At 36.9% G+C, this 20,868-nt stretch overlaps 1 protein-coding gene and 1 long non-coding RNA gene across 2 annotated transcripts in view; one reads left to right on the top strand and one right to left on the bottom strand.

Moving 5' to 3' along the window:
• The window catches only part of LOC137854566 (uncharacterized), a 59,576-nt gene that overhangs the window by 4,006 nt on the left and 34,702 nt on the right, over positions 1–20,868 (top strand). The gene's annotated exons all lie outside the window — the stretch shown is intronic.
• The window catches only part of IMPG1 (interphotoreceptor matrix proteoglycan 1), a 63,135-nt gene that overhangs the window by 9,367 nt on the left and 32,900 nt on the right, over positions 1–20,868 (bottom strand). The window contains exons 11-14 of the mRNA XM_068678141.1: positions 20,410–20,486; positions 18,675–19,215; positions 3,925–4,502; positions 2,728–2,947 (exon numbers count right to left, since the gene is read on the bottom strand). Coding sequence (XP_068534242.1) covers positions 2,728–2,947; positions 3,925–4,502; positions 18,675–19,215; positions 20,410–20,486 — 1,416 coding nt within the window. The remainder of the gene's footprint in view (positions 1–2,727; positions 2,948–3,924; positions 4,503–18,674; positions 19,216–20,409; positions 20,487–20,868) is intronic.

Genomic DNA, 20,868 nt, shown 5'->3' with positions numbered 1-20,868 from the left:
TCTGAATTTAAGATCAACAAAAGCAGTTTTAGCTTGCTTGATTTCCTTTTGCTATATAAAACGTACATGTTGATTTGTGAGCTGCTTTGCTCCTGGGCTGTAAATATATGTACACATAAAGTCTAACAATTGGGCACCAAAGAAGTACAATAAATCACAAGGCAACTTTACTGTCAGTCAAACCTTTACCTATATAAAAACTGAACAAAACAACAAAGCAAAACATTTATTTCAAGTACTTTGATCTGGCCAGTTGTATTATTGGAAATTACAAAGTTTAGTCTCTATTTGGACAAAACCAGGTGGCACACAAAAGGAGACAGTAGTTCCTACAGGTTCTTTTCTTAGCCCATGCAAAAAAAATGCTTGACAAACAAAACCAGAACAGTCCCACAGGAGGAAAAAACAAACAAACAAACAAAAAAATCCCACAGAGGAGTTAGTATGACTGAATAGCTGATTAAGTATTAACTGCATGTCTCATCTACTCTCTCCCCAGATTTGATGATCACAGTTTACCTTCACACTAGTGGACATAAAGATTGATTGTGTTACTAAGGAAAAACATTCTCTATCTGAGCATTACCTACGGTTGTACATTATGGTCTTGCAGTGTTGAAAACCTGAAAGGTATCAGTGTGTTTCTGTGTCATTAGGAGAGCTAGCCATGAGCAGCCCACTGTGTTAGAGAGTCATTTTTTTGTGATGGTGTTTCATTTTCCTTAAAAAAAAAAAAAAAAAAAAAAAAAAAAAAAAAAAAAAGTTTTGGGCTATCCCCCTGCCATGATTTGTCACTTTCTCTGCGTTTTCACTTGTTTAGATAAACAACAACAAAAATGCTCGCAGGTAATTTAAAAATCCTTTTATGTCACTATTTATGGTATTACTTATATATGTATATTATATGTTTTTATACATATACTAATGTAGTTAGCCCTTTACAGCTGTTTCTCATGAAAGTTGATGAGTCTTGCAACGGATTTTGGGCTGTCAGTTCCCATCAGTGTTTCATTGTGGGATAACACTGTTACCACTAGATGGCTCTTATTTTCACACTAAATAGAAATTTGTTTGCATTACCTTAATTTATTAAACTTTTCCTTTTTCTTTTTATTTTTTTCTTTTTTTTTTTTTTTTTCCCTCCCTTGAAATAAAAAGAAAGTGGGGCTGTATGGATATATGTTGGATTTCTAAACATGATTTAATCCACTTTTATATCTTACTACTACTCATGAGCCATGAAAGTTTTGTTCTAAGAACAGCTGTCATACAAATCTATTGTGATATGTTTTCTTGAATTAAAGTTGAAATACCATGTCAGTAGAGAAGAAGATATAGATGAAGATGAAAGATTTTTTCCTTTTATATTTTTTTTAATTTTTATTTTTATTTGTATTTTAGCAACATTTTCAATTTAATTTGTATTAAATGAAAATTTACTACCAAAGCAGAGAAGCTGTGGCAGCACAAAGTTAAGTGTTTGTAGGAATCCTTTGTTCTTTATTCAACAGAACATCAGGTTAACATGGCAGTATTTGAGAGTTTTTGTTGAGAGAGTATTTGAGGTTTTGTTAAGAGAGTATTTGAAAGTTTTGTTAACTTTCTTGGCCGCTTCCAATTCTCTTATTTGTCACAAGGAGATACCTAAAATAAAGATGGTCTAGAAACTGCCTGCAGGAAATATAAACGGACATTTTGTTCTCGAGTTGTCAGAGATCTGTACAGCTGTACCCAGCTTAATCAAAACCCCTAAGGTATCTGCATGCTAATGTATTGGCATCTTCTTTCTCCATACCAACAAAAATTCAACTCTGAAGTAATTACCAAAATCTGAAAATAAATCCAGGCTTCAGTTTTATAAAACAATATAAGAAAAAGGTGGAAGTCAAACATGATAGGTATACAGTAAATGGTCTCAGGTTGCACAAGAAGACATTTAGAATGGATTTGAGGAATAATTTCCTCATGGAAAGGGTGGTAGCATTGGAATAGACTGCCCAGATTTCCCATCCCTGGAGGTATTTAAGAGAGGTGTGGACATGGCACTAAAGGTCCTGTGAAGGGACTTGGTGGGTCAGGGACTTGGTGATCTTGAAGGTCTTTTCCAACCTAGATGATTCTATGACTCTAAGAAAAGTACTAAATCAGGAGAGATTCTAGAATTACAAAGCCACGGGGCACTATACATGCTAATGCTTTGGTCAGTGAGAATCTGTAGAATCCTAGCATTCCTACAAACTCTCTCCTTCTGTTCTGAACTCTTTAGTCCTCTAAAGATAGTCTTAATGATGTCCTGAGCAATGATTTCTTTACAACATTGTAAAAGTCATCAGAAATGGTGTTTTACCTGCTCAGATGTGTAGGTAAAACATCATGCCTATGGATGAGTCGCTCCTGTAAACTATATGTGAGCATTTTTTATCCCTGTCTTCACCCAGCCATTGTTCTAGAGTATTTTTGCTTCCCTGTACTTGGCTTTTGAACTGAAAAGCAGTGGGTGTACATGGATAGACCAACACCTCCACCCCACTATTGTATGGAAATGTGTCTGCAGATAGCTGAGTCTGAGTCTGCAAACATTATTTTATTTTTTTTGTATATTGCTAATGTTCACTGGGAGGCAATTAATTATACAATTATTTCCAAAATGGTAATATTTCTGAAGCTTAAGGAAAAGATGATTTACATGTTTTTAATTTTGTGTAAATATTGATCACACAGTCTTACCTGGCTCAATATCCAGGGAATAGCTGTCAATCTCCAAATTGAGGCGTTGGGCAGCAGCATCACAGAAATCTTCCAAGACGCAGTGAACTGCTTCTGTGATATTATATGGCACTGTTCTGGCAAATTTCATTTTACTGTTGACAATCACACTTCCATTCCTGAAGTTAAGTATTTCTAGTTGCTTAAAGCCTGTAAGGTTGGACTGCAGGTATGGAAGTAGCTGCAAAACAGAAAGTTGCTTTTATTTTGACTTACTGTCAATGCCTAGCCCCTATTAGTTTTTCTTATAGTTGCTTTTAGTTATCAAGCACACACATTACACACTTATTTCTCTGAATATATGGCTGTTAAATTTCTTTAATATGGCTGTAAAACTCCACCACAAAATTCACTTTTCTGCTTTTTTGCTATATTCTTCTGGACTCTTGCATCTTTCTCAGTAATGTATTGAGATGGATGGGCAGCAATTTCCCCTGTAATGAAATGCACAGTGGTTGGGGAGCTTATTCATCTAGAAGAAAAAATCACCATGCTCCAAAGCCAACCATAATTATTTTCAAATGTTCAATCCAGGCAGGTTAGGGCATAGCATGACAGGCGTGTCACTGAGCTGACCTGTAATCCTATTGTACCCATAAAGAAAATCCATATCTAATCATATTCCCTTTGCTAGGCTATGATATATTTTATAAGGCCTATTCTTAAATTCAGCATAAAGACACAAGTCTTAGATCTATTCAGTATTGTTGATGTGAATCTAAGTTAAATCCAAATAATATATATATATATATTATATATAAATATTTATATATATATATAAAAATATATATATATAGTGGAGTCTCTTGAACAAGTAAACACTTTGATCACTGACTTCATGGAGTGTTTCTTTGCACCCTGAGAGCATTTCAGGCTTATGGGTCCTTTAAAAATGCATCTTATCATGCTGAATTGTAGTAGGGTTTGATATTGCCAAAATATTGAGCTCTCCAACGCTGAGCAAGCCAACTGGCATGAATCAGAATTTCCTAGCCAAAACTTCTATGTACAGCTCTCACAGAAGATTGTTGCTGTTTATTCCTGATTTATGGAGCAATAATTAATATAATTTAGAGATGGGGGGTGTGTATTTTTTTTAAGCCATGCCTCACTTCTGCCGACGTTGCTCAAGCCCACCAACTGTGTTGTTTCACCCACCAGTTGCATGAACTGTTGTTCCAGTGCTTTGTATTCTGTCGAGCTCCTATTGAAGAGGTCATCAGAAAAGTGCATGTTGGTCACCCTCAGGCTGAAGAAAACCACCAGCTCTTTGCCTTTGGCTGCAGTCGTCATGGAGCTGGTGGTTACATACTTCAGTGTAGGAGCTGGGGTGGCTTCTGCTGGCTCACTTGTCAGCACTGAGATGTAACCACTGCCGTGCTCTGCTTCATCCAGAGCTGCTGTGCTCACCACACTGATGCCATCCAACTCAGCAGCGATATCCTGCACTTCTGTCCCAGCAATGTCGGGGGAAATGGTGTCAGCTGCTGGCACTGAGGAATCTGGTGCTTCGGGGGACTGGTCGATGATGATGGACTGGCTGTAGGTTGGGCTGGTCACTGCAGGCAGCAGTGTTGTTTGCTCTGGTGGCAGCACGTAATCTACAATAAGCTCTCCAGGCTGCGTGACAGAGAGATCACTTGCACCAATAAAGAAAGGCAATGATGTTTTATAAGTGCTGGTTGTAAATAAAAGGTCATCACCCGATGATTCTAGTTCATCCATGATCTTCACTGCTGCAGAAAAACAGGGGAAAAACAAATGCCTATTTTGAAAAACAAGCATAAAAAACCTCAAGCATGGAAACAACATACATCTTGTTTTTCCACTGAAGCATTTTTAAAAAGAAGCTTTAGCCCTATTTAAACATGAAAACATTATTTCCATCAGCAAAGAACTACAGGAATAAAACACCTCATCTGTGTGTTTGAGTGATGAAATTTCTGTAGGAGATGTGTTTAAATAATAATTATACTTGGTAAGTATTTCCTGAGCAATTCCTAAAGCTCAGTCTTGTTTTGAAGGTACGTAATTGCACTGTCAGTTTATATTGACTGAAAGAGTAGATTGTAGCTTTGAGTTGTCTGCTTGGATCAGTTCTATGCCAGAGTCATTCTGTTGCTTCCCCCTCCATTAGAGGTTAAGGCTATTACCTGCCAGTAATCATAAATTGTGGTTAAGGAAAATGGTACTATAATCTTTTCTGATTTACCTAGAAGATGGCAGCAGCAGTGAAATCAAATTCAAACCCTAAGAAATCATCTGCTGCACTTAAAGCAGCCATTTGACCCTGATGTTAAAATTTTATGAGGCCCCCACTGGGCTTGGCATCGGCCTAGGTTTTGTGATAGATATAGCTGAAATCCAAATCTGAAGTGTGATGAGACGCTGAATTTGGCTTGCAGCTACCTGCTGTGATGTCTCAACAACAGACATCTACCCCATCTGATAACTTTGTCCTTCAACAACATACTTAAGCATGTTCCTCATGCTGGACTTTTAGCAGCCCCCTACAGGCAGAATCACTTATCAACTGATAGGATGGGAACTTTTCTGCAATTAATTAATTTATCTAAGCTCTAATTTCCTCTTTGTGGCCAGTGAAAGTACAATAACCCCCCCTGAACAAGATGGCAGCTAAACGGCATAGGAGTTGCCCATAGATGGTCTTTGTGTCTCCTTTTCCTTGCTTCTACATGAATTAGGACCAATCTTCTGCTGTATTGCTGTTTTTAGAAAAAAAAAAAAAAAAAAAAAAGTATATTTTCAACAAAGAAAACCTTAGCACAAGATAACTATTTTCTTGACACTGTTAATTTAACATGCTCTTTGCTTCCTCCCTGCAGATACAATGTATTGGCCGAAACATTAATCTGCCTAAAGTGGATTATTTTCTATAGAACCACAAATAAAGCATTGCTTTGCTGATATTGTTCTTTTCTTTACTAATATAACATATATTTTTGTACACTAGGTGAAGCTAGTGTGCTTTAGTAGGAATGCATAGACCCATTTTGCTAAACTGACCACACCTCTCAAAGTAGGAAAGAATTATTCTAAATCAAGGTATGTGTTTTTTTTTTTTTTTTTTTTTTTTCACTAGAATTAACTATTTGCATGAACCTATGTTCAGAACTGCTTGATTTTTCCTTTGCTGTTTGTTTTATTTTACCTGTTTATCTATCATGCATATATGGTGATTCATTGGTAACAGTGTGTTTAGCTAAGACATATGTTTAAACTGTTGGAGTAGGTTGTGAGAAAGCCAGAATTACTTTTTGCTTCTGCTGTAGACTCCTTGGGAGTCTTGAGAATATACTGTTGTGTGGTATTGATCTCACTTCTAGATGATGCATCTAACTTTTAAATGCCTGCTAAGCCAGTCATCTTTTACATCTTTTTCAACAGAGAGACATTTATCTCAGATCAAGATAACCATCCAAAATATGTTGGATCTTTTGAAGTGCCTGTATCTTTGTAGACTTCCAAACATATGCAACTAATCTATGTAAGATGCCTGATATTTCTCCTCCATAGTTTCTGTTATTCTGTAGCATTATTGAGGTTCACTGGCTTCTTTGAGGTGCTCAAGTACTAGAGTAATAAGAACTATGAATGTTTTTTGAAAAAGGAAAACACTTTACACTGACTTACAGTTTGACTCTACCAGCAGGGAAATGTAATTCTGGCACTTCTGAAGATTCAGTGAATTTTACTCCAGAATACCAGAAACAAGCTCAAATGTCAAGTGTTCCTCCTCCCAGTCTCAGTTCAGTTCTAAGTTTTTACTAGGTTTTTATATCCATTACAAGTGTTTTACAAGCCTTCAATAAGGGAAGATCATTTTTGTTTGTTTGTTTGTTTGTTTGTTTGTTTTCTTTTCTTTCTCTGCTTTTCTCTGCAGAAAAGTGCAAAGCACTTTCTCTGGATACTCTGAAGCAGAACTTCTCAGATAAAGCATTCTGGAAAGATCATTACAGCATCTGTTTCTATTTGTGCAGTCAACACATCAGTAACTTGTGCAAATGTTATTCCATTACAAAAATATCAGTCTGAAAGCACAATGTATTTAAGATTGCTTTTAACAAGTATTGAACAATAGATGCTAACATTGTATTCCAGCAAATTGATGAGAAATATTGGACAATTTTTAGTTAGAACAGAGTTTATCACAGGAGCAGCACAGGTTTTCATAGGTATACACCAAAAAGCATTCTAGATACAAAAATATGTAGACTACCCTGGATAGAGATAGCCAAGAAATAGACTCCTTTCACATCTGCTGCTTTCTAGACGCGCAAAATATTTCAAGTTTATAAGGCAGTGGCTTCCAAGATGTTCTCCACATTTTGAAGAAAATTGTAGTAGCTAGTTACAGGTTATTTCAGGATTCTCCTGCTATCCTGCAGCTGACTGTAGTGCAGTCACCAAAGACACTTCCAAACCATTCACAAATTGACTTTTATGGCTGTCACTGATGGACAAACATGTTATTCTTTGGTGCATTAGAGCAAACCAGTAGGAGCTGGGTGCTGCCAAGGTTTTCCAGAGATCAGGTTTTAGGGAGGCAACCGCAAATCAGTACCATGCCACAAAAGATACCTGTTTTGCCCTTAACACTAACTGGTTGATGGTAAGTTAGTTTACCAAATGTTAATTCAAATGGCAAAGTTGGACACTGCATGTGACTGTAAGTGGAAAGAGGCAAAAACACATCTCATACTTAGCTTCTCTAAAGTGTTCCCTGCCTTTTAGGTATAAGCAGATGAGAGTTTTGTACCCTTTGCAGATGATCTGTTTCCAAAGCATGCTGACCACAGTGGTTTTCTGACCACTTTCAGGGAACAGAATTCGAGGCCTATTACATAGTTGCTGGGTTTTAGATTCAGTATTACCATTTGTTCTCTTCTTACCCCTTCTCCTTTAATCTGTTGCTTAATTCAGCCAGGAAAGAAGTTCTAAAATTTTCCTCTGTGATGCCCAGTTTTTTGGGTAAATTATAAACTTAATGTAACTTGGCACTTAAATTTTTCAGAGTTTCTGTTGTAGTTGAAGACCTAAAGGTGAATTCTCTGTGACTTGTGTGCTTAGAACGAGTAGAGGTTATTGAAGATAATGCATCCCTGTCAATATTTAGTATCCCTTTCCTGTATTAGATAAGGGAAAGTTTTATAGTCAGTTTGTTGCCTTCATCTGCGTGCATGAAGATGTGTGTCCCCCAGGTGCCTCAGTTTTATTGGCAGTATATTTGGAAACCTGAATGATTTAAGTGACAATTTACCACTTGATGGGAGACTATTTCACCTATTTTTGGTTTTATATTTAGGGTTGAGTTCTAATCACATCTGTGTCCACAGTGAACTCACTGAAATTGATGAATTATGGTAGCCTAAAACCAAAGTAAGTGGGATAAGGAAATCTGCATTTGCCCTGAGGATCAGGAGTGTCCAGTTCTATAGCCTTCAGAGGACATGTGTTCTGCCAGATTATCAAAATGTTGCTTACTGTTCATGTGATTATCTCTCTCCTCTCTCATGCGTCACGACTGACACATGTACACTTTACAAGTGATCTTACAGTACTGGTGATTCAGACAAAGCCACTGAAGTTCACTGCTAATGGGAAAAATCTTTGCTGGATGGGATGGAGAAAAAGACCAAGTGCTGCATTCTCATTTACTGTGAGACCTAACTGTGGAGACCTGGAAGCACAACAGGACCATGAAATGGGTGCAGTAAAACCCACTTAAACTAGCACAGTTACACAATCTTCTTTTATTTGTTGAGATACGTTATTTGCATTGCTGATGGTATAATGCAAGAGCTACAGCCCTTGTCCTCGCAACTGTAGAGAGCAACCCAAAGGGAATAGCAAAGTGCTGTACAGAGCCATGGTTGTGCATGCAGCATGCACCAAATGCTGCACCACAGCTTGAGGTCCTAATGCTTCATCAAGAACTTGAGATGCTTTTCTCTTGTCACGTCCTCATGTTTCTTGTGTAATCAAGGATACAGACAGATTAGAAAAACAAATCCAAACGGAGCTTAGCAATGTTCTCTGTTTACAAAGCTCTTGGTGTTACGTGTTATGCTGATAAGGAGTGAGAGTGCCTTACTAGTTAAAGGAACACAGAAAAGATTTCTTAGCATTAGTGCTTGAGGTATTAACACAGGATGATCTACTGATGGGATGAACCTGTAACTCCACAGGGCAATGACAGCATGACAACATACACCCAAGCATACAATTGGGATGGTATTTTCTAGATTGTATTTTAGAAAGGGGTAACTGCAGGAGAAAGAAATGTTGAAATATCTTTGAAATTGCAGCAAGTATGAAGCCAAATAACCAAACATATACTACAGGTTTAGAATATAGATGTATACATGCAGTTGCGTATTCATATATATATATATATATATATATATATATAAAAGTTATACATAGGCTGTAAAGCATCATCCTATTAGAAACAGAGTAACTTAAAAGACCTTGAGGGTACACCAAGATGATCTCTGGTGCACATTTCAACTGTTTTCATGAGCTGCCAATTCTAACTAATTAGTCATTGTCTCTTCAGCTGTGACTGAGCACAGAGGTTGTGGTAGTCCCTTGCAATGTGCAAGGAAACGGGCTTGCCTAAAATCCTGCTGAGCCCTTACTGCAATGCAGCATCAGTCAAAAAACAAGGGATTACTGACCCTTCTTTTGGTTGTGCTCTGTGTGTCAGAGTAAAATGATTTGAAGTGCTTTGCCATGCTATTCCACTGTCTGCATAAGAGTGTGTGATGAAATCAATCTTCGGGAGTAAAAAAAAAAAAAAGTGGGTGAAACATAAAGAAAACCCAAGCATTTGGACTCTAAAAGACACCTTTACATTTGCAGTTAGAATCATGGCTTTGTATATGTGTATATATGTATATTTATCTATTGTTTTGAAATAGAATGCAAAATACACTTGAATTGGTTCTTCATATAGAAATTAGTTGTAATTCCCAGTTTGCCTTTTAGGTGAGATCATTACAACAGAAGGATAGAAAAACAAACAATTATTTTATGAGAAGTTTAAAAGCATGAACACTGAAGATTTAGACATTCTTAGCCTCAGAATATTTTATTTCAGCACACCATTTGGTCTACAACACCATCATTTTGGTGTAAGAAACCTGCAGAGAGCATGGAAGAAGATGCTGAATTCAAACATATCCCCCAGAGTAACCATACTGAAGGTCAAACAATGACATGAAATTAAACACTACTGTCAGTGATAAAAAAAACAATGATCTTAGCTCTCAACTACCAAGATGTTCCCTGAAATCTCCAGATGTTTTTTTTTTTCTTCTTTGTATTACATGGTCAAGGCAGGACAATTTTGTACTGAAGATAGCTTTATGTCTAAAATTAAACTGCTGTTGGCAAAGATGCTTAAACAGTAAATTAAGAGGCAATTTCCTGGGTGCACTGTTATATTAAATCCTTGTAAAAACAGTGCTATATTCAGACATTTTTTTCCCAGCTGAGGGAGTAATATACATTTGTTTGAAAAACTGGCTGCCATTTCAACAACTTTATCTTATTAGTTTGTCCTCTTATATTTTTTGTTAAGTGAGGAAAACCCTTCAAACTGACCATGAATAAAGAGTTATTGTTTGTGAAAGGTCAAATTGTCATGAAAAGATTTTCTAGTGGCTTTGCATTAATAAGCATGCCCAGAAGGCTGTACATTAGGAGAGCCTGGCATTTCATTTCATTCATGAACTTAATAAGCATTGACATTTCATATTGGCAATGGACAAATTTTACAAGTCCACTGACATATTGTTCTGTATATGAAAGTTACACTATTACACTGTATATGGATATACTTGTATACAAGCTGACTGAAGAAAATAACTAACAAAGGAAAAAGTATGCAATTAAAAGACTGGTCCACAATGCAGGGTAAGAATCTCCATATGGGCAGCTCTGCTGACATAAATACCAGATGGAATGGTACAGCAAGTAGCTGAATTCAAATTTACATATTTTGTTGGTGACTGAAATGCCACAAAATCCCTGAATCAGGACGGATATACATATATATTTATATAAAATATAAAAATAGGTAAAGTATTGATTTTGTGTTTGAGGTCTTTCATTTTTAACTAGGGAACAAGTAAGATGAGGATTAAGAAAACTACTGGGGAAAAGGATCGTTTATTTAATGTGTCACAACAAATGCCTCACAGCACACACTTACTGATTAATTTCGTCTTTCTATCTGTAAGAACAAAACACAAAAGCCAGAATGACCTAGGGCTGTCATTCTGTCTGCCTATATGAACTCTCTAGAAGCCAGTTCTAGTGTTGAGTGAAACCAACAGAACTCCTCCACTGACTTCAGTGAACCCCACTTTCATTTACAATGAAAACACATCAAAACTTCCTGAGGCTGCTGTGACTATTTCTGGAAGGCTATTTCATGTTAAGGTTCTGCACTATTTGCTACCAACTTAATATTGTATTAAAATATATTGTAAACAAGTAAGATACCATACTGAACTGAGAAGTCTGAACTTGACTGGTATTCGCATCAATAAATTAAATGGAGAAACTGAGAAGCAGTGAATTTGCAAATATGAAGATGCTCTTACAAAGGAATAGAGTCAAATTTGAATAACAAATATTTTGCTTAAAATCATAGGTTCAGGAAGATTGCTATTTCTTTTTCCAATTGTTCCAGTTGTATTGGTCTACAGTTCAATTTGAAAATTTTATTTCATGAGTTTTAAATATGAAAGACTGTGAAAGGTTTATAAATACCTGGAAACATGAAGCAGCAGCCACACAAATGTCACAAAAACTCTTGCATGCCACTGATACAATTTTGGAGCTCCCTTGATAGAGAACCTAGAACCAGGAATACTATTTTTGATTTATTTTACTTTTGAATGATTAGAAATAAATTCTGACAAGTTACACTACCTGTCCTTTAGAAGTGAAAATATCCTCCAAATCCCTCTCCATTTTCTCTGTTTTTCTCAACTGTGAGATAGAAAAAATAAGAGCAAATGTTTGTAGGTCGTGGCCCAATCAAATAAGTTTATTAGTTTGCGAAATGGTAAAAACAAAATAGAAGTCACATGATATACATTCAAGTGGAATGTTGACCCAAAGACCTGAGAACAGAAAAGACAAACAAGAAATTAGAAAGTTATAACCTGTGACTATCTTAAGATCTTGTCATCATATGAGTACTTTTAGATATGTAAAGATACATGAAACCACTGTATACTTTATTATTATTATTATTATTATTCTATATTATACCATTACTTGTATTTGAAAAACAGGGATCTAATGGAATGAATAAGTTCCACACCAACATGTGAAAGAACTTCTTCACGGTGAGGGTGACAGAACACTGGGACAGGCTGCCCAGGAAGGTTGTGGAGTCTCCTTCTCTGCAGATACTCAAGGCCCGTCTGGATGCCTACCTGGGCAGCCTGCTCTAAGGAACCTGCTTTGGCAGGGAGATTGGACCCAATGATCTTTCGAGGTCCCTTCCAAACCCTTCAATTCTGTGATTCTGTGAATGTCACAGAATGAAGACAATTTTATGTTTCTAAACTAGTGTGCCTTTGATATAGGTAATCTGTTTTTCTTTTCATAGTTTTAAAATGCAACAAGAGAGAGACGGAAAGTATCTATCTGGGAAAATCCTACTAGTTTTACACTATATTTTATCATAAGTATGCATTTCAATTTTAGTGATATTGATAATCATTTTGGACCAGATACCTTAGGGCTGACTTAGCCTGTTAAAATATTAATAAAATTAAAATATAATTATGGTTGAATTTTGAATTTGAACAGGTCTAAATATTGAGCGCTATTGTCAGGGAGCAGTTTAAACACTTAACAATAATAACTACAGAGTACACTAAAAGGGATCCATATAGCTTTTTACTACATGTGAGCAGCAAGCTCTCATCACATTTTGGTCACACGCTGATCACTACTACATAACCTTTAGGACTTTTCAGGATACCTGTAGTACTCTGAATATGTAATTCTAGCTTGATCATGCACATACAATGAACTTTTTTCTTAATCCTGTTTTATTTTAATATAGACCTGCTGAAACTTTTGCATTTAGTCTCATCTTCAATTCAGTCAATTCAATTAGTGATAACTTTATCAATCTTTTTTTTAATGCTTGAGAAGATCACACAGTTACACCTACCTACTCACTCTTCCAATCATCAGACTGAAGCAGCACCTTCATGAAAATCATTCTTTGCACATCTGAATCAGCAAGCAACCAGTGAAAGGGCACCAAGAAAATCTGATGAAGGACGTTGAGAAAACTCTGTCATTTAAATATCAAAAAAAAACAAAACAATAAAAGTAGAAAAACAGGCAAGAAAAACAGAGGAGTTCTTACCCTGTATAACCAGTGACGTGAATAAACTGGTCAGCATTCCTGGCACAAAGAAAGTGTAAATTCCAATCCTGGGAACATCTGGAGCCATTCTTGCTAGAAGTAATGGGGTTTTTGTTTCCATGACCCCAATGCTGGTTATGCCAAATAGAAAGTTATTGTAACCACAGACAGCCCTCAGGTAGTTGGGGATGAACCAGAGGTAGAAAGAATCCCCAAACATCCAAAAGATGATTTTTTTTTTTTTTTTCCCCTAGATATTACCAGGAAATAAGGGAGGGAGGAGGAATATGCAACTGAATTAATTGCTGGGCAGGAGGAAAAAATCAAAGGATGCCACTTACAACAAGGCTGCACTAACATGAGAGCAATTACTAAAATGAATGAGTCTCTTATCAGTTACACATACAGGGATGTGACCACCACATACTTGGCTGTGTTTTTTTGTTTTTTTTTTTTTCCTCATAGGAAAAACACTGTGATATGTTCTGCAGAGTCTTCTTCTCTCAAGTGTTTCTTGAAGTTGATAAAACCAAGACATATGAATAGACCAAGACATAGAATAGCTGAAGTAATTTAGTGCTAGCTTTATTTTGCCCTATACTTCTGGAATAACATATCCAGAAATATTGTTTCCTCTATGATGGTCAGAATTTGGGGATAAGCCTTTACCCAGATTATATGATCTGTAAATAGCTACAGTTAAAACAAATACTACTTAAAATTCTTCTTCCTGTTTAGGAAGCCAAAGTATTTAATGATTGTTGTTGCAGACTTTTTGAACACTTTTATCTGTGTTTACATTTGTTTGCCTTTTTTTTTTTTTTAATGCTGAAATTTTCTTGGATTTTGAGATAACAGGCTGTCTAATGTAATATCAGGGGCTTCCATTCTGAATGGTCATACTGTTTATAGTAGAGTCTTGGGAAGACTGCAAAGAAAGGGAGAAGAAATTTAATCATACAGAAGAGAGAGTGATGAGTGAACTCCAGAGGGAAAAAAAGAAGAAAGAGGAATGCTAGAAAACACCAAACAGGTATCTCAGTAGAAAAGAGAAGTTTTGCTTGCACTGTTTGTAAACGGAAAATGACAGACCAAATTTGGAAGGCACTACAGCAAAGAAAAACCTTTTTATAACTACTCAAAAGTTTAAACCTTGATATCTAATCCAGGCATTTTATAACTTTACAGTAAGAAGCTTGGAAGTATATACAAGGGCTTTTCTCTTAGTTCTTTTGAGAAATCTCAAAACAGAACTTGAAATTCAAATTTGAGGCTAACTTAAAGATAGCTTAGTATCTTCCTGGTAGTTCTGGTCTGCTTCAAGGCCTGGAGTAATAACCATCACCGTTTGGCCAGCACACCTCTCTAATTCTCACTGGTCCCCCCATTACTGCCCGTGGACATCATCACCATCCAGAATGAGCATGCACTTACTCCTGGCTCATTTCTTCCACTGCCTGCCCAAGCCTACTAAATCCCTCCTGCATGACTTAAAAGGACACCTCTCATTAATTTTACTCCTCACTTGTACACAGAAATTTATGCGCATTTTGTGTGAATTTGCAGATATGATTACCTTTCCAGTAGATGTATTTCCAGTAGATTTATTTATTTATTTAGTAATATTGCTTTGCTCAATGACTTCAGGTAGGTACAACTGAAGTAACAGGAATGGATTTTAGTCATTCAACGTTCAGAAATCTGTAGTAATGCTTACCCTCTAGTTATGTGCATGTGATAACCAATGCAATTAACTCAATCTGTGAAACACAAGGCTGATGGGGACACATACAAGAACATCAGACTAAGCTATTTATGCTACCCATCTCTTCCTTTCATGCTGAAGATGAGTAAATTTAGTTTTATGAAGTTCTAAACATGCAGTGAGGAAAATTTACTCTATCTTTTGGATTGTAGGGTGGGAAAAGGGCTGGGAATAGATGTAGTACAATTGCAGAAAACTCTTTACATCCTAACCCTCTGTCCAACCTTATACAACACCATCTAAGTAGTTCCTGCTCTTTTACTCCAGCAACAGTGAAAAGTTAAAAGATTACTAAGAAATGCAGCTATCAAATGAAGCCAGGCACAAAGTTAGAAAAATTCTCTGAAATTTGCTTGAAACATTACAGTTAATATCACCGGTACTGCTGACTTTAATAAAACCTCTATATAAATATTAAGTAAGTCCTGAATTTTCAGATCTAATTCTGTCACTTCCTATAAAATATGCAACATCTAGAAAAAGAAAAGAATGCAAGGGATACTGTACACAGTACTGCCAGAATAGAAAAAGCTATAAAAAGTGAAAAAGTTTTAAAGGTTATGCACAATTTAGTCTTTTAAGAACTCAGTAGATAATGTTCAATGTCTCTCTTGGGTTAAGTATGTAGTATGTTTTGCATACTAGAAGATTTTAAGCAGAAATAATAAATACAGCTATGTGTCATTGCTAACGTGGCTTCCCACCATTTTAGAGAAGGAACCCTTATTTTTCTCCTGCTAATCTGCAGACGTGATGATGGAACTCTTACATGTTAATGCTTGTTGTAGACATAACTCATGTTCAACCAAGACAAGCAAGATAGTGGGCCTTATTTTCAAGAAGGATTGTTTTGCAGACTGATAGGTTCTAACCCAAATGTGCAACAAATAATTTCTGAAAGTAGTGTTCAAAGGGTTAGTCCCAAAAGATGTTTACAATATCAAACCTACTCATGTATACCTACAAATACAGAAGATCCAATTCTTTTTAAGTGAAAAATTACATGTTGTGTGGCACAAACAGTAATGGCTTCAGGAAGAAGCAAAAAAAAACAAAAAACAAAAAACCTTTTTTTTTTAATTATATTTTTTTCTGACTTTCTGATTATATGAGAAAAAAACGTAGACAAAATCTGAATTTCTTCCAGCAGTGAACTTTCCATTTGTATTACCCTTCCTAACATTTCCCTTGGTCCTGACATTTGCCTGATGACATTGAAAGTCATTAACCTATGCAGTGTATTGTCTCTGAGGATCATTTAGAAACACAGCAGCTAATCTTGACCTGAGGTAACAGGGCCTGTGAGAGCCAAATAAACTGTGGTCATTCCTTGACAGCAGGTAATAATCAAACAAGCTTGAACCTTGGAGCCAGACAGAGGCCCATCTCCTGTGTCCCTCCTCCCATCCAGTGAGAAGCACTCAGGCAGTAATGGTAAAATATTGCAATCAACAAATTATTTGCAATTTTTGATCTGAAGAAAAATAATGGATCTAGTATTCTCTGCATACATTGTTCTGTATTTTTGGTAAGTTAAAATGCCCCGACCATGAACTCTTAGGCTATAAGGTTTTCCAGCTATTTAGCAAAATGTGAAACAGGTATGTAGTTTTATGTATTTTTATGATAAGTCCCTAACCCAATGAGTGAATAAAATGAAAAATGCATGTCTTTCCTCCCCCACAAATGTGACGCTTTTCTACAGTAGTAATAAGTGTTATGTAAAGGTATGCTGTACTTTTATCAGTAGCATTATAAGACTTCTCAGTAAGCTTTTGAAAACAGTTTTGTTTAACACTTTTTAACACAAACTTAACTTTCAGGACCATCTCACAGTTAATTATTGTAAGAAGTGTTTTTCTAAATTTTAGTTCACTCTGTTAATCATAAAGTATTTGCTTTTTTTCACTTCAAAACTCTGTGTATGAAAGCAAGAGTACAGAATGGGAATTTCTTACTTAGTACATGCGATAAACCTGTACACACAACGAGGATTGCTCATGCTAAGTCATGACATGTGATATTCCTGCCAGTGAAAAACACAACAGAATGCATCTAGAGTTTTCCATGTGTGAGAATCTGCTATTTCAGTAAAGGTAAACCCTTGCATTTTATGCAGCAGAACTGTAATGCTTAAAAAGGTGATAACAGTTAACTCCAACTACCAGAGAAACTGCCATGTGCAGTAACATGACAATGGAGTATTCTGTGTTCTTCTCTGCTTGGGGTTTCGGTGGTGTGTGATCTCAAGTGACAGCTTTTATATTCTTTATTCCTTAAAATGGACATCGTGGTATTTACTAGATCCAGAAAGAGCAGTGCCACTGATACAACGCTGATACAGGCATTTCCCCCTTGGCTTACAGGTTGATGCTGGGCAAGAGGGGGGAATTTTGGCAAATTCTGTGCGTGCTGAGTCAGGAGGAACATGAAAGGAGGGGGAGTGTTCATTGTGCTCTCTCCAAGAAGCTTCTTGAGTGCAGGCTGGGATGCAGAAGGCCAAGGATTAAGCAAGAAGGGAGCAGGGGTAGATCAGAGCTTCGTGTGGGAGCAGGGATGTTCCCTATAACAGAGAGCAAACCTAGAAACTTTAAGCATGACATTTCTGGGGACTTAGAAGTACCATGTGAAGTTCTTACCTGCCTTCTGCTTTTCTGTTCAGACAGCCAAAAATCTGAGCCAAAACACATCTGATTATTCACCCAAGAATTAATTCTACTCATGTGTTTGTAGTGACCTCTGGCATCTTACAAAGTACAAGCCTCTTAGAAATGTAAATAAAATTAAAGTTTGCTGATGTAATGCCGAGTTAGTGAGGCCAAGCTGGCTTTCCAGACCACTGATAGATTTGAGGGAGGCATCGGCCTTACTGAGATTTTGCTGCTCTAGGGAAAAGCCTAATGTGCCTGTGCTGTAAAGCTGACCCTAAAGTCTTTGTCCTAACATTTTTCATTTGCACGGTAAACACTTTCCTTATAGCTGTGTAAAACATGGCTATCGTGTACGTTTTTAGTGTAAGATCATGCAGACTCTCCACTCAAACATATGTATATATATACATATATATATATATATATATTATTTTTTATTGTATTTTTGAGTACCATTAAATTCCTATTGCATTAGTAAAATTGAATAAACAAACATGGAAATATTATTATTATTATTATTATTAATATTTACATTCATCAGATTTGCAGAAATTCAAACTTCTCTGAGCCAGAGTACACCTTGCTTGGAATAAATTATTTCATGATACATTTGTGGCTATCATCCAGACCTGTCTGTAGAACATATAGTAATTTACCTCCCATGTTTTAAATGCTGGAATTGTTCTCATTTGTACTAGCTGGGATTTCATTTATTTATTTATTTATTTTTTCTGGCGTGTCTTTTTGCTCTGGCTTTTTGAAATTTTGAATTTCTACTGTAGTACCCTGTACAAATCCTTTCTTATGCCTTTGCATTTGTGTTTTGTTGTTTTATTTTTGTTGTTGTTTTTATGTTGTTAACCTCAAGAAAATCCTAATATATTTGACTTTGAAGTGAGCATCAGAAATGCAAATTATTTTTCACCTTTGATGGTCCAGAAATATTTTTCTAACAAATGAAAGTGAAAAGTTAGAAAAATGTTTACTATACTTACATATGACCATATGTGTAATAACAAGTGGATCTCTACTATTTTTTCTTATGTAAAAATTTTTAGCACCTTACCTTGGTCAAACAGACTATCTTGGTCAGCTTCTTCCAAAGGTAGCTCTGTTATTCCAGCCAGTTCCTTCTTCTCCTCAGCTTCAGTATTCTCATCTGTGGCTTGCAGGAGATTAGGTGGGGTAAAGCTACCAGTGGTATAAACTGCCAGAGTGATAGCCTGCTCCGTTGGAGACTCATAGTCATCTGTGACTAAGTCATTGCTAGCCGACTCATCTGCTGGAGGAGGCAGATAGGAATTTTCTGGTTTTGGAGAACTGTCAGTACTAACCAGAACATTGAAAGGCACTGTGAAACTTTGGTAACCAGTAGTGGTATCTTCCGTGGCTGGAGAAGATTTGTCCTGAGATGTTTCTCTGGGGGGTTTGGTAGGGTACACAGGTTCAGATGAGACAAAATTATTATCAAAGTCTTCAGGTGCACTGATCTCTCCACTTAGCATAGGTATTTCAGTTGTAAATTCATTGACCAAGATGTCTCCTGTTTGGTCTAATGCTGGTGGGCTAGGATAACCCAGTGGGAGCTCCACACCCATGGTATCCTCCTGAAAAAGGGAATTCAGAGGGAAAAAAGTTTTAAAGGATAGTTTTAATTACCTGGGCAAGCTTGAGAAGTGGGACCATGTGAACCTAATGAGGTTCAACAAGGCCAAGTGCAAGGTGCTGCACCTGGCTTGGGGCAATCCCAGACTAGGAGAAGAACTCATTGAGAGCAGCCTTGCAGAGAAGGACCTGGGGGTTTTGATGGATGAAAAGCTTGACATTAGCCAGCAGTGTGTTCTTGCAGCCCAGAAGGCCAACTGCATCCTAGGCTGCATCAACAAAGGAGTGGGCAGCAGGTCAAGGGAGGAGATTGTCCCCCTCTGCTCTGCCCTCATGAGGCCCCACCTGGAGTGCTGCATTCAGGTCTGGGGCCCCCAGCACAAGAAAGATGTGGGGCTGTTAGAACAGGTCCAGAGGATGGCCACGAGGATGATCAAGGGGCTGGAGCACCTCTCCTGTAAAGGAAGGCTGAGAGAGCTGGGGCTGTTCTCTTCTTCAGGCTGAAGGCTCTAAGAAGAGCTTATAGCAGACTCCCAGTACTTAAAGGGGGCTTATAAAAAAGATGGAGAACAATTTTTTCTTGGGCAGACAAAGACAGGAGAAAGGGGAATGATTTTAGTTAAAGGATGGGAGATAGAGATTAGAGCTTAGGAGGAAATTCTTCACTCAGAGGGTGGTGAGGCACTGGAACAGGTTGCCCAGAGAAGATGTGGATGCCCCATCCCTGTAAGTGTTCAATGTCAGGTTCAGCAGGGTCCTGGGCAACATAATCTAGTGGGTGGCAAGACAGGGGGGTTTGGAACTAGATAATTTTTAAGGTCCTTTCCAATGCAAATTTCTCTATGGTTCATCATCATTTTTAACGTTCATTGCTAAAAAGAACAATCTTTAGTAACAGGAACCTGCAAACTATAACTCAGCATGACATTGTGGGATATATGAAACATTTGGTACGTGCATGTGATCCTAATCACATTATCTTTCCTTTTAAAAATGATCAAAGAAAGATGACCTTTACTAACCCTGTCATTTGCTCTTCTCTCATTGAGATGTGCTTCTGAATTAGCGAGCCATTTTTTCCTTGATATGTATTTTTGCACAAGAGCATTATTCTGTATATTTACAAACTTCTTCACAGTGTTTAAGTTCATTTCTCATGGTGAAATAAATAACTAAATCAACTGGAATTAACTCACCAAATCAGGGCCTGCCAGAGGAATAGTGACCATGGCCTGGATATCATTATCAAAATCACTAGGTGGTTTAATAGATTCTGAAAAAAATAAAAAAAGAGGGAGAGAGAGTGAGCAATATTTCAGCAATGGCACACTGAATACTCTTCACACGTAAATTCAGTAAAAACAATGTTAAAACTATTCTCCATTAAAGACGACTTTAAAAAAAAATCCATGTTAAGAACAGAGAAACATAAATTTCAATTTAAACTGGCAGTTATTAAGAAAGCAAGCATTTCATATGCAGTGTTCTTTGTATTCTTTATTTAGTATAAATGGGATAGGTCTGCAGAGGGCTGAACCAGGCACAGATGGATGAATGATTAAAATCAGCTGAAGTATGAACCACCCAGTTAAATCCACATAGGTTATGATAACTCATTATATCATGCTGTTCATTAAGACTAAATTTTTTTTCAG

The sequence above is a fragment of the Anas acuta genome, chromosome 3 (genome assembly GCF_963932015.1).
Source record: "Anas acuta chromosome 3, bAnaAcu1.1, whole genome shotgun sequence".
Lineage (NCBI taxonomy): Eukaryota > Metazoa > Chordata > Aves > Anseriformes > Anatidae > Anas > Anas acuta.
The sequence above is the reverse complement of the archived record's forward strand: the minus strand, read 5'-3'. Positions and strand labels throughout refer to the sequence as shown.